The sequence below is a fragment of the Artemia franciscana genome, chromosome 1 (assembly GCF_032884065.1).
Source record: "Artemia franciscana chromosome 1, ASM3288406v1, whole genome shotgun sequence".
In the NCBI taxonomy this organism is placed as follows: domain Eukaryota; kingdom Metazoa; phylum Arthropoda; class Branchiopoda; order Anostraca; family Artemiidae; genus Artemia; species Artemia franciscana.
Window position 1 is genome coordinate 60,223,323 of NC_088863.1, and position 13,746 is coordinate 60,237,068.

A 13,746-nucleotide genomic window follows, 5' to 3' on the forward strand; every position below is an offset into this window, starting at 1 on the left:
GTACTTTATCGAACTAAAACAGCGTCTATTGAACAAACATTAAGGCTGCTCCAAACCATTACCATCTGCTCCAAACCAAACCATTTTGGGAAATGTAGGTATAGTTTTAAAAATAAAATAAGTTCTGAAAAATAGTTTTGCATATAAATTGTGTTGAATTCCTCCTGCAAAAGATTTCCCAAGGAAATTTTACCCCTGGAAACTTTCCTCCCAGCGAAAAATTCTCCCCGTCAAAATTACCCCTCCCACACATAAATATGTTAGTATACTTCCCAATAAATTAGTTAGTGTATACAATGGGCAAATTCCCAAATTTACAGCTCTTTCCACAGGGCTGAGGAGGGCCATGGTGTCCCCAAAGGCATAGTTGCTGGGCCTCTCGATAATACTGACAGAAATGGCTATATCCAAATTCTTGTTAGACGACATTAGGGGAAAGTTGCGTCAGAGGTAGGGTCGTCACTATGGAGGAGAGGGGGGACTCCCCCTAAATGTCTTAAGAATACACCTTCGTTAGGTGAAGCCCGACAAAAGTTCAATAGACGGTCGGTGCTTAAAGCTGACAAGCACATAATAATCCGATTTTTTGTCAACTGTTGTCGGGCAATGCTCGAAAGTTTACTCGTCCGTCATTACAGAGTTCCAACAAACACGTGAAAAAGCCAAGTCTGTAAGCATTAGTCGGGCAACGTTCGAAAGTTTGCTTGTTCGCCGTCAGAGAGTGCCGACAAACACATAAAAACGCTAATTCTGTAAGCTTTCGTTGGGCAGTGCTCGAAAGTTTACTTGTCTGTCGGCACACAGCGCCAACAAACACAGATTAAAGCAGATTCTCTACAGCATATAAGAAACAAAAGTTTGACAACTTTCGTCGGACAACGCTCAAAAGTTTTCTAGTTCGTCGACACAGAGCGCCAACAAACAAATAAAAAAGCTAATTCTGTAAACTTTTGTCGGGTAGTGCTCGAAAGTTTACTTGTCTGTCGGCACAGAGCGTCAACAAATACAGACTAAATCAAATTCTTCAAAGAATATTAGAAACAAAAAGTTTGTCAATTTCCGTCGGACAACCCTCGAAAGTTTACGAGTCTGTCGGCACACACCGCCACTAGCAAACACAGAATGAGCCTAATTCTGCCAACTTTCATTTGGGAAGCATATAATAAAACATAAATAGTGTCACACTATAGGCGTCAACAAACACATAATTAAAGTCGGGCGAATCTCGGTAGCCATCTCTGTTTATACGTAAAAAAGCAACTGACCGGAAATTGCAGATATTCGGAATGTCAGAGATACAGCATCAGGGATGAAACCGATGCTGCCAAAGATCTCGCGGTAAATAACACATTAAGTATATTCGTTCTTATTCTAAATTCGAAAGAGAATATTGTCCGATTCATATACAACCTTAAGCAAATTCTCGATGTTGATTCGAAATACAGAAAATGCTATTTCGCTAAGAAATCAAACCGGTTCATTGTGAACGAGGGAAGCTCAAATTAAGCCGCCAGTTTTATCAAGTTCCAAAGTGTCAAAGTAAGTGTGATTTTGAATTAGTGCGACATTGGATCTAGAGCCAGAAGATACAGAAGTTTGGTGTATTGTATTGTGTCACGTCTCAATAAGGGAATATGTTCCGAGGACAAGGAAAAAGAGCCAGAACTAGGACAAAGCTTGTTTGTGAAGTGTACAAGGAAAAAAAGAAAGATGAGAGATATTTTGAATTCGACTCGGATTATCGAGCTAACCACTTGCAAAAGCATCATTCCGAAGAACTGAAAAACGGAACTGAAGTGATGATTAAGCCAAAGAAAGTGTAAAAGACGACCCTGCTTGACATTTCAAAATGGCTTCGGCCAGCTAGCTCGCAGGAAACCCCAGGAGAATCCGTGGTTGGCAAAAGTGACCTTGAACAGCTTGATGCAAGCTTGAGTCAATTTGGCGCAGCAAAGAGCATTGAATCAGTATTTAGCGGTGCCTCTTGTTTTAATGCTTCAGAGTCACAGCCTCTTCGTGTCCTTGTTGTAAGTATGATTATACACGTAATGGTTAGGGAGGTAAACCTCCTGAAATTTAAAGACTAAATGAATAAACTAGCTGTCACAAACTTATCCGATTAACTAATTGTGGGTAAATTTTATCGTCAAACAGAGCTGTGAAATATATTTTCCCCTAAGAGATGTAGTTATCGCCTTCTGGGACTCTTTCAGTTGTACGTAATTTAGGCGAATTAAACACTAAAATGAAGGAGCATTCGGATTTTCAGGTAGGGAGAACGAATAATAATTTGATGTAGAACTGGAATTCCTAGAAAGGGCAGAACGGACAAAATTAGTAGACGCTACATTACTTTGAATTTATAAATAAAGAAATTGTTAGCAATTCATTTAGCTGAGGAGTTGCCGGTTGTTCAGCTACAAAAGATAGTCCTGTGTACAAGGCAGCGATCATTCTGTTCCAAATATTGAGAGTCCGTCCATTGAATAATTTTTTGTTACAAAAAACTGGATATGGAATATGTTCAAGCTATACTAATGTTTCTCGGAGCCCTTTTTTAGAATTAGCTTGGAAAGTTGGAATAGCAATTTTCTTCAGAAATAGGTGATGCTAGAGACTTGTCACACAGAAGCACACGGAAATTTATTTTAAATCGTGTAGCAGTTTTCCTTATCTATTTTCACGCGAAAACTCCTGTTTTTCCTTCAAGATTTTATTTTCTTTAAAAGTTTTTTTCTTCAAGATCCCATTTTATTTCAAGTCGTTTTTCTTCTGAGGGAATCTAAATAATCCAAAGATTTTTTTTTTCCACTTAAGGATTTGAAAGAGATTTTCCCCAATGGAACTGTGCGCTAGACAGCCGGACCAAGAAAGTTCTCTTAATATTTTGATGAAAAAACCTTATAATGGAAACGTTTCAAACAATCTGTCGATTCCGTGTTTCCTAACTATCGTCTCCGAGCCACGTAACTAACCAGCAAAGCTATTGATCTTTGATATGTTGGACAAACCTGCATACTACATTATATTATGCTCTAACGTGACCAAGAAAGATTAAATTAGGTATTGATTCAGTGAGATGTTAGATAGCACTGTCCCTAGATATTTCATTCTGAAAATGATTATGTATTCAAGATTCATTCTGGAAAAAAATCTAAAAGCCACAGACTTTTTTCTACATACAAGTCTTATTAATAAAAATTAACATTATTAAACCATCAAATCATAAAAAGGTTTCTGTTTTCTCAACCCCCCTCCCCTAGTGATACACCATATCAATTCACACCAAGGCACATTCTGACTGGCCTGTGATATCCCTATGATATATTATCATTCATATGACATTCTCAGACATTTTCTTGATAAAAAATATGCTTTAAATCCATTTATTTGTGTTTTACAATCCCTTCACAACGTGATGCCTATTGTGACAATTCATGCAACCGTGGCAAACTATTGGTGGCAAACATAAGCCCCTGGTACCCTTATCATTGCTAAGAGGTTTTTCAGATTTTTCCATGATAAGTATCATGCTTTAAATCCATTGGTTCTTATTTTCTTAAGCTTCCCCATCGTGCTACACCTTGTCAATTCACGCCACTGTGGGACAATTTGGCTGGCCTGTGGTATCCCTGTGAAACTCAATGCCTGGCATGTGGCACAATATGGTGTGCACTATCACACATAAGACATTTTTCAGGCATTTTCAGACAAATATATTCGTTTGCACTAGAATCGATCTTCCAATTTAGAGGAAAATTCCTTAAAGTGTTTCTTCTGATAACTAATGGCATTTGTCACCAGCGTGGCTCAATTAGCCCTCCCAAGGAAACTCCCTGGCGTGAGCTATAACATCTAAGGGATTTATAACTTTTCGCCAGTTCTAGTTTTTTTTAATGCGGCTGTCCCTTGGTAATATATGGTTGGTTAAAAACAATAGCCTGTTTACTGCACGTTTTTGAGTAGTATCATTTGTATATTGGAAGGATAAACACCCACATCCCATTTTAAAAGGTAAGGATAAAATATTTCATGAATATTAGAAATCAGAATATTAATCAGAATATTGGAAATCTCAGTAAGTGTTTCCCATACCAACTCAATAACAAGAGTTCGTTACCTTTTTGATATGTTTTTTCTTGTAATTTTGAATGATTCAACCCTTCAAAGCTGGTCAATGAGACAAAAAAAAAGATCAAAAGTTAAAAGCCCATTCAATTCAAATCTTAGGCGTTATTTGAGGTAACTCAATAACTTAAGAAAATTTGTCAGCCTAAGTAAAGAGTAGTTTGGACAGAGTATATTATTTTATTTTTCACCAAGACATTTTGTTTTGAGGGATTTATCACTGAAACTTTGCAAGGAGCTCATTTGATTGAATATTGAAAGTTGAACTGTCCTTTTGACACTAGAACTTTCAACTAGAAGAGTATATGGGCATTGAAGGGTAACAGGTCCCAATTTCATGCCGATCTACATCCAATCCAATCCCCAAACATATGCAATCAAAATTTTAAGACAGCCATTTTATCCGACACATTCAAACGGCCCAAAAACTATATCTTTGAGGACGCTACCCCCCCACACACATATTGCTCATGGCAAGGGCTACCAGCGTTGCAATGTTTATAGTTTATAGTTATATATAGTATTTGCTATTGAGGAAGGTGAGAATCTTTGACCTTAAGTGTCCAAAAAAAAGGACTTTGTTCAACACGTCCGAAACAAGAAGTGACTATACGCTTAGAGATGACATATCTCATATAGCTGCTAAGGCAAAGACTATAAGTCAATTTTTATCACTTTTTTTACAAATAAGATTTGATATAGGGATCCCGGGTCTTTAAAAAGGGTAATGTAATTAAGGAAGTACTCTCAAGCTCTCAATGGGAGCTGTTCAATTAAATCACATTAGACTATGGGGATGAAGGATGTCAGAAGGACGCATAAAATATATTCTTGGCACATCTTAGGGCATTAAGTTGAAACTTTCGGGGATGTCATAGCTGTAGCAATAGCTTCAGCACAGTAAATGGTGAAACAACGCCAATTGTAACCAAAAATCAGAAAACGAGTTTAAAGAAAAAAATATGTGAGAAAAATAGCCAATTCTAGCTAAATTCAAGCCAAATGCTATGAATAACTGTCATTTAAATTAGTCTTAATAATAAATGTTGTTTTGAAAACAAATTTAAAAGAATTTCAAAACTTAGCATGAGCCCCCCCCCCTCCAAAAATACCGAATAGATATGAAAAGCACACGATTGAATTCGCCATCGCTGAAAATTTTATCCAGGGAACTTACAGTGCTCTGGCTAGAACGACATGAAAAATCATATATTGCATGGGTGACACTGATATGTCTAGTTTTTTCTTTTTGTTTTCCTTCTCCGCTATTAGTAGGGCACTGGAACATCACAGAAAACTGCTTCAGAGTACATTTTAAAAGAAATTGCCATATATTTTGTAAGTCATCAACTATAATATCTATATATATAAAAATAAGTTGTCTGTCTGTCTGTGGATGTGTGGATGGATGTGTCAGGTGACGTCACCTGAAAAAACTGGATTAGGTGACGTCAAAACTGAAAAAACTAAAAAAAGGCAAAAACTACAAAAAAAAAACTAAAAACTAATAAAAAAATAAAAAAGCTAAAAAACTAAAAAAACTATAAAGGTAAAAACCAATAAAAAACTAAAAAAAAAACTGAAAAAACTAAAAAAAGGCAAAAACTACAAAAAAAACTAAAAACTAATAAAAAAAGTAAAAAAGCTAAAAAACTAAAAAAACTAAAAAAACTAAAAAAAGGTAAAAAACTAAAAAAAATAAAAAATAAAAAAAAAATAAAAAAAAGGAAAAAACTGAAAAATAAGCTAAAATAAAGGTAAAAACCAATAAAAAACTAAAAAAAAAAAAGGAAAAAACTAATAAATGACGACACTCAAAGAGAAAGCGACCAGGACAAAAGGAATGTTCGATTAGCAATCAACAAAGCACCGGGACACAGGGAGTATAAATGACGACCAGGACATAAGTAAAAAAAAAAAACTATCTATATATATAAAAATAAGTTGTCTGTGGATCTGTGGATCGTGGATCAGGTGACGTCACCTGAAAAAACTGGATCAGGTGACGTCAAAACTGAAAAAACTAAAAAAAGGCAAAAACTACAAAAAAACTAAAAACTAATAAAAAAAATAAAAAAGCTAAAAAACTAAAAAAACTAAAAAAAGGCAAAAACTACAAAAAAAACTAAAAACTAATAAAAAAGCTAAAAAACTAAAAAAACTAAAAAAAAGGCAAAAACTACAAAAAAACTAAAAACTAATAAAAAAAATAAAAAAGCTAAAAAACTAAAAAAACTAAAAAAACTAAAAAAAGGTAAAAAACTAAAAAAACTAAAAACTAAAAAAAACTAAAAAAGGTAAAAACTAAAAGAACTAAAAAAGAAAAAAATAAATGACGACACTCAAAGAGAAAGCGACCAGGACAAAAGGAATGTTCGATTAGCAATCAACAAAGCACCGGGACACAGGGAGTATAAATGACGACCAGGACACAAGTAAAAAAAAAAATTAACAAAACTAAAAAGAAGGTAAAAACTATAAAAAAACTAAAAAGAAAAAAAAACTAAAAACTAATAAAAAAACTAAAAAATCTAAAAATCTAAATAAACTAAAAAAGAAAAAAAAAGGAAAAAAAATAAAGGAGAAAAACAAAACTAAAAAACGAATGTATATACAGACCGGTACACCGGGATACAAATGACGACCGGGACACAGGGAATATAAATAACGACCGGGACACAGGGACACAACTACAACGGGGACACCGGGGGAAACAGGGGGATATAAATGACGACCGGGACAAAAAAACTAAAAAGAAATAAAAACTAAAAACTAATAAAAAAAACTAAAAAATCTAAAAATCTAAATAAGCTAAAAAAGAAAAAAAAAGGAAAAAAATAAAGGAGAAAAACAAAACTAAAAAACGAATGTATATACAGACCGGGACACCGGGATACAAATGATGACCGGGACCCGGGACACAGGGAATATAAATGACGACCGGGACACAGGGACACAACTACAACGGGGACACCGGGGGAAACAGGGGGATGTAAATGACGACCGGGACACCGGGACAGGGAATGGTTGATTAGCAATCACCATCAACAAAGCTCAAGGGCAATCATTAGAATCATGAGGTATAGATCTGAATACAGATTGTTTTCCCATGGACCATTATATGTTGCATGTTCAAGAGTCGGTAAACCTGACAATCTATTTATATGCAAAGACAATGGGACAGCAAAGAATGTTGTATATTCGCAAGTTTTACGTAGTTAAAACCATATATATATATATATATATATCTATATTCACAGGTGGGACATAGGGACACAACTACAATGGCGCGTAACTATTATGGCGCGTAACGACTTACGCGCGCGGGGGGGCTTGGGGGGGGGGCGCGAAGCGCCCCCACCAACTAGGTGTTGGGGTGGCGCGAAGCGCCACCCCAACAGCTAGTTCAAAATAAAAATTAATTTTTGCCAAATGCAGTATCATGACTTTTCGTCATAAACAGTATCATGAATGACGTCATGATCATAGGATACAACTGTATATGGTGTTCTATTAAAACTCAGTGAAGACTTCAGTTTCAACTGGGGTTCTTCCTTAACCATATCCACCTAAAAAGCCAAAAGCTTTTTCTGTATGTAATATATTTTTGACAGAAGATGAACCTTCATCTACAAGATGAGATAACTAAAAATGACTTCATATATATTAAAATTATAAAAATGTCACATTAAAACCTATAAAAACCATTATGACGTTGAACATCCTACTTGATTACCAAAATGACGTCATTCATTATGACGTAAGGTAAACAATATAAGCAGACGCTTAAGCAAGGTCACCTCAATTTACTCTAGAAAACCATGCCGAAGACATCAACGCAAAATAAACGACAAAAATTGATTTCAAAGGGTGCTGCAATAGATGCTATAAATTTTCGGAAACAAACGCTTTTACATATAGCTGTTAAGAATGGACATCTAGGTTTTTGTCAGCTATTGATTTCAAACGGTGCTGCAATAGATGCCATAAATTCTGAGAAAGAAACGCCTTTACATATAGCTGTTGAGAATGGACATCTAGGTATTTGTCTGCTATTGATTTCAAAGGGCGCTGCAATAGATGCCATAGATTTTCAGAAACAAACGCCTTTACATATAGCTGTTAAGAATGGACATCTAGGTATTTGTCAGCTATTGATTTCAAAGGGTGCTGCAATAGATGCCATAAATTCTTGGAAAAATACGCCTTTACATATAGCTGTTACGACTGAAAATCTAGATATTTGTCAGCTATTGATTTCAAACGGTGCTGCAATAGATGCCATAAATTCTGCGAAAGAAACGCCTTTACATATAGCTGTTGAGAATGGACATCTAGGTATTTGTCTGCTATTGATTTCAAAGGGCGCTGCAATAGATGCCATAAATTTTCAGAAAGAAACGCCTTTACATATAGCTGTTACGACTGAAAATCTAGATATTTGTCAGCTATTGATTTCAAACGGTGCTGCAATAGATGCCATAAATTCTGAGAAAGAAACGCCTTTACATATAGCTGTTGAGAATGGACATCTAGGTATTTGTCTGCTATTGATTTCAAAGGGCGCTGCAATAGATGCCATAAATTTTCAGAAACAAACGCCTTTACATATAGCTGTTGAGAATGGACATCTATTTATTTGTGTGCTATTGATTTCAAAGGGCGCTGAAATAGATAACAGATCTTCTTGGATAGAAACGCCTTTACATATAGCTGTTACGATTGGAAATCTAGGTATTTGTCAGCTATTGATTTCAAAGGGTGCTGCAATAGATGCCATAGATTCTTGGAAAGAAACCCTTTTACATATAGCTGTTGCGAATGGAAATCTAGATATATGTCAGCTATTGATTTCAAAGGGCGCTGCAATAGATGTCATAAATTTTTGGAAACAAACACCTTTACATATAGCTGTTAAGAATGGACATTTAGGTATTTGTCAGCTGTTGATTTCAAAGGGTGCTAAAATAGATACCATAGATTTTTCTTATAAAACACCTCTGCATGATGCTGCTTTTTCTGGAGAACTAAAAGCCTGTCAGCTATTGATTTCAAATGGCGCTACAATAGATGCTTTAGATTCTAGTAAATCAACACCTTTACATCTCGCTGCACAGTATGGTCACTTGAATGTGTGTAGGTTACTAGTGTCGAAGGGTGCAAGCATCAATTCTTTAAACTCATATAATGTGACACCTTTAATGCTAGCTTCTTTCAGTTTTTATCCTCACACGTTGAAATCAATTTGCAGGGACATAATAAATAAAAAAGCACTCTATATCCATAAGTGCAATAATATTCGGCATATTCCGAATAAGTTGAAAAATTATTTAACTTATACGGATGAACTTATAAGTTTAGAACAAGAAAAGCGTAAATCCAAGGGTTCACCTAGGAGCTTGTATATTATCCTGAAATATGACGAGTTGGCTAGGAAAGCGAGTGCTTTAAAAACGATTTTTTATAGCAATGAATAGCCGGAACGGCGACAATTACGATAGGGTCTGAGATAGGGTGAGGTACTGCTGCAATACTTCCACATTAGGCACGTTTATTAAATCTAACCTTCAAAACATACCTGAGAAAGGAGGAGTTTGGAACTTAACTTTCCCCCTTTCTAAGAAAATAAGATATGATTCAAAGCTTAATTGATTTGTGGCTTAAGAATTTTGATCAAATTAGTTTCGAAACTGCTCAAGTGACAGTAATGCACTCACTTGTTTTCCCTTTGTTTTGCATTTATAAGAGCCACATGATGTGAGAAATATAGAAATAAGTGTCGTGATAGAACTCAGCTGATCATATTCCTCAAAATTTTAGCTTCACAAGTGTGACAAGTGCCGTTTCGGTATTATAATCCACACTGATTGTTTGGTATTTAAATGTTGGAAAGGCAGATCAAAAACAGCAATGGCTTGAGGTGCTTGATATGCCTAAGGGAAGATAATTGATTTTTTTTCTAAACATTCTTGTTAAATCCTAATAGGGTATTAACATGGGTTAAAGAACCATTGTCAATTTAACTAATTTTACTAATTGTCAAACTAATAAGGTTAAAGAACCATTGTCAATTTAGTATTTAAACTCTCTTTCTCTAAGAAAAAGCAGCTTGCTGCCATTAAATTAGCTTCACCAAAATTTGTAAAATTGTATTCTCATGCGAACAAAATCCAATTACAAAGTGAAGAATTCATTAGTTTTTGATCATTTTTTTTTAGAGAGAGAAAACATTCGTTATTAAACCAAAACAAACAGTAATAACAGCCACTCCGAGAAGTCGAAACTTGTCCGAGGGGATGGCAAAAATAAATTAGAAAATGATACAGGAGAAAGAAAAAAAATTATTTATAAAACCAATAGTATGATCTAATCGGCAACACAGGCCTTCCAACATTGCAATTCTAAAATAATAATACAATCTTACCCTTAGAGGCCAGAACACACTACTGCATTATTTATTTACACTCCCCCCTCACTCCAAAAAAGTAATAAACAAAAGAGCTAAAATTCATACTTAGTAAAGAGGATTTCTTTTATTTCACTCTTGAAAAAAGAAATATCACTATATTTTTTTAAACTCTGATCAAGATTAATCCAACTTCTAATCTCCTTTTGAAGCACAGAAAACGTCGACCGGGTGGAAACAGTCTATTAATCTTCCCAGATGATCGAAAGTTATAATAATGGATCATGGATCTCAAATTAGCTAAACTGTCAAAACATGAAAGATTTTTACCCTGATGTAGCCTAAAAATAAACAAAAGTGTATCTAACTCTTGTAATCCTGAGGCTGGTAGTATCCTTATTTGCTCGTAGACACTCTGCATCAAATCTCGGGGCTGTAGGCTAACCAACAAACGAACAGCATTGTAATAAGGAATACGTGGACGGACAAGGGAAAAATAAAGGAGGCGTAGGACATATAACGGGAAAAATGCTTAAGTTTTCCCATTATACCTAACTTACGAGACACAATTTTACTCAAAGACTGTACATGAGATTAGAATGATAAAATCTCATCAATATAAACCCCCAGGTACTTAATCGATAAAACACGGTTTGAAATCCCACAATGTGTAACAGTTTCATTAATCCAAGGATAAAAAACTGGAGATCGAGAAAAAGTGACAAATTTTGACTTACCAAGATTAATCTTAAGCCTATTTACGCTTAACAAAGAATGTAATCTATCCACATTACCTTTCATCGATGCCAGGAGTGATTCTTCCGTCTGCAGAAGTAATAGCCACTGTGATAATCTATCCACATTATCTTTCATCGATGTCAGGAGTGATTCTTCCGTCTCTGCCGCAGTGATAGCCACTGTATCATCCATTTGCAATTTGCATCATTTTCTTCTCTAAGCAGGAAAATCTAATCAACTTAAACTAAATTATTATTTAGTTTCACAAGGGCATTTTTATCAAAAACTCGTATGTACTAAACCATAAGACAGGCGTAGATTTAAAAGTTGAGGAGTCAACGAGGACTCAATATCTAACATGTTGATGTTGAAATCACCAAGAATGAAACAAGGTTTATTGCTAGATTGAATTTTCGCCAGCTGTTCATATAAATTCTCAGAGAATTCTTAAATAGAGGTAGAGGGAGACCTGTAGACAATTACTAAATATGCATCAAAATTATTTAATCTAGCTTCTAGAACTAGTGTTTCGCACACCATTTCATTATAATTGCGCAGATCATCACAGATTTTCACCTGCAGATCTTCACGTACATAGGCTGCAAGATCTGTGTGCTGACGTAACTCTCGGTTCCGTGTAAATAAAATGTACCCTGGTATATTCAGAAGAGCAGAGTTATGATCACCCGGCCAAGTCTCCGTTAAAACTAGATCATAAAAGAAATTAAGATTAGCTAAATTAACTAATAGTCAAAAGTTGTATTAAGGCCTTGGCAATTCAAATGAAAAATCTTAAAATCATGTGATCCACCAAGTTGACAGTTAAGATCATTAAAATCAGTATTATATATAAATTTAGTATCTTCAGGGGATTCAGAGGACAGGATAATAAAATCTAGATTTCTATTAATACTTTCATTAAAATAATCATAAAATTTTGCCCTATGATTTTCTAAATCAACTATGCTATGAGCCTCAAGGGGAAGAACAAGTTCTCTAACCATTATATTATAAAGGACTAAATGATCTGTGGTGTTGAATAGGGTGAATACCAGTCACGATCAACACACCCCTCTCAACTCTCATAATTATATAACAAAGAAAACAAACAAACGAAAGTAATCACCAAACCCAATTAGCAGCACCTAACCTAGCTAAATATTACAAAATAACTAAATTAAGCTATAACCAGAAAAGAGAAAAATAAAAAATAAAAATAAACATCTATTCATTCGAACTCACGCATAAGAAACAATATAACAAGCATTAAATATAACATCTAATAGCACTACAACAAATTAAAATAATAATAACAAAATACATAATAAGAAAATATGACAAAAATAAATAAATAACCAAATAATGATCCAAACAAAACAACCAATATTGTTCATAAAATAATTCACTCATCCTCATACTTTACTGCGCTTATGCATACTTTCACAATTTATAAGCTATTATCGTATCGGCATATCTTCACTACTTATCATTATGTTTCTTAAACAATTATCTGGAATCTGCTCAGACATATACTTTTCCACGGGAGCATTTACATGACGTTGAATGTAAAGAAGAGGTGGTGCTGACTTTGAAACCCAAACGTCCAATTCACGGATTTGGCAGTCCATAATTTTCTTTCTTAGTGCTGTTAATTTCCGGCGAGCCTCTCTAGGAGAAAGTGGCATATCATCTGTCAAATAGAGATTAGAAAATCCCTTCACAACTTTTATATATATATATATATATATATATATATATATATATATTAGTGCTTTTCAGCAATGCCAGTCGAATCTCTACATTATGTATTTCAACTTTGATCTATTTCTTTTTTCCTTTCCATATTCCAGAAGTGAATAATCGCACATATGTTCATATTATAACCCATTTTTGCTGACCTATTCGAACATAACTTTTGCTGATTCCGCGTCATTCGCCGAAACGTTCCATAAAATCACGTTCTTATACGTTTCTTTACTTTCAACTCGCTGGAAGTTTTGCTTAACCGTAGACAACTGTTATTAACTTCACATTTTCAGTCGCTAAAACCAAAATTTACAACTTCGGATTTGACGCTTCATCTGCTACGGCAGAAACTCGCGGCTTTAATTCAGATATTTCCCTATTTGAATCCGTCACTGATTTTTCAACTTCTGTTAATCGGTTTTCTACTGCTTTCATACTAACTGCTAGACCTTGTAAAACAGTTGAATTGCCCTTTACTGTTGCTAAAATTATAGCTATGCTGTCAGCTAACGATTTTATTGACAATTCTTCAATCGATGTGCCTACCGAGACATTTGAAATGTTGAAACTGTCAAGCTCTTGCTGCTTCTTCCGGTTTTTCGTCATTCCGAATGAGCCTCTCCAATAAATTTAAAATAAATAATCAAAAGAATACACTCACCTAGAAAGCTCCTTTTTTTACCCACATGGAGTGGTACATGCAATTTGCTTTATAGGGGGTTAATTGA

The 13,746-nt window shown here is 34.8% G+C and overlaps 2 protein-coding genes across 2 annotated transcripts in view; both read left to right on the top strand.

Annotated features, from left to right (window-relative positions):
- LOC136032275 (large ribosomal subunit protein mL66-like) overlaps positions 1–13,746 on the top strand; it is a 414,576-nt gene that overhangs the window by 179,330 nt on the left and 221,500 nt on the right. The gene's annotated exons all lie outside the window — the stretch shown is intronic.
- Positions 7,950–9,605, top strand: LOC136035567 (ankyrin-1-like). The gene has a single exon (XM_065717474.1). The coding sequence runs from the start codon at positions 7,950–7,952 to the stop codon at positions 9,603–9,605; it is 1,656 nt and encodes a 551-aa protein (XP_065573546.1).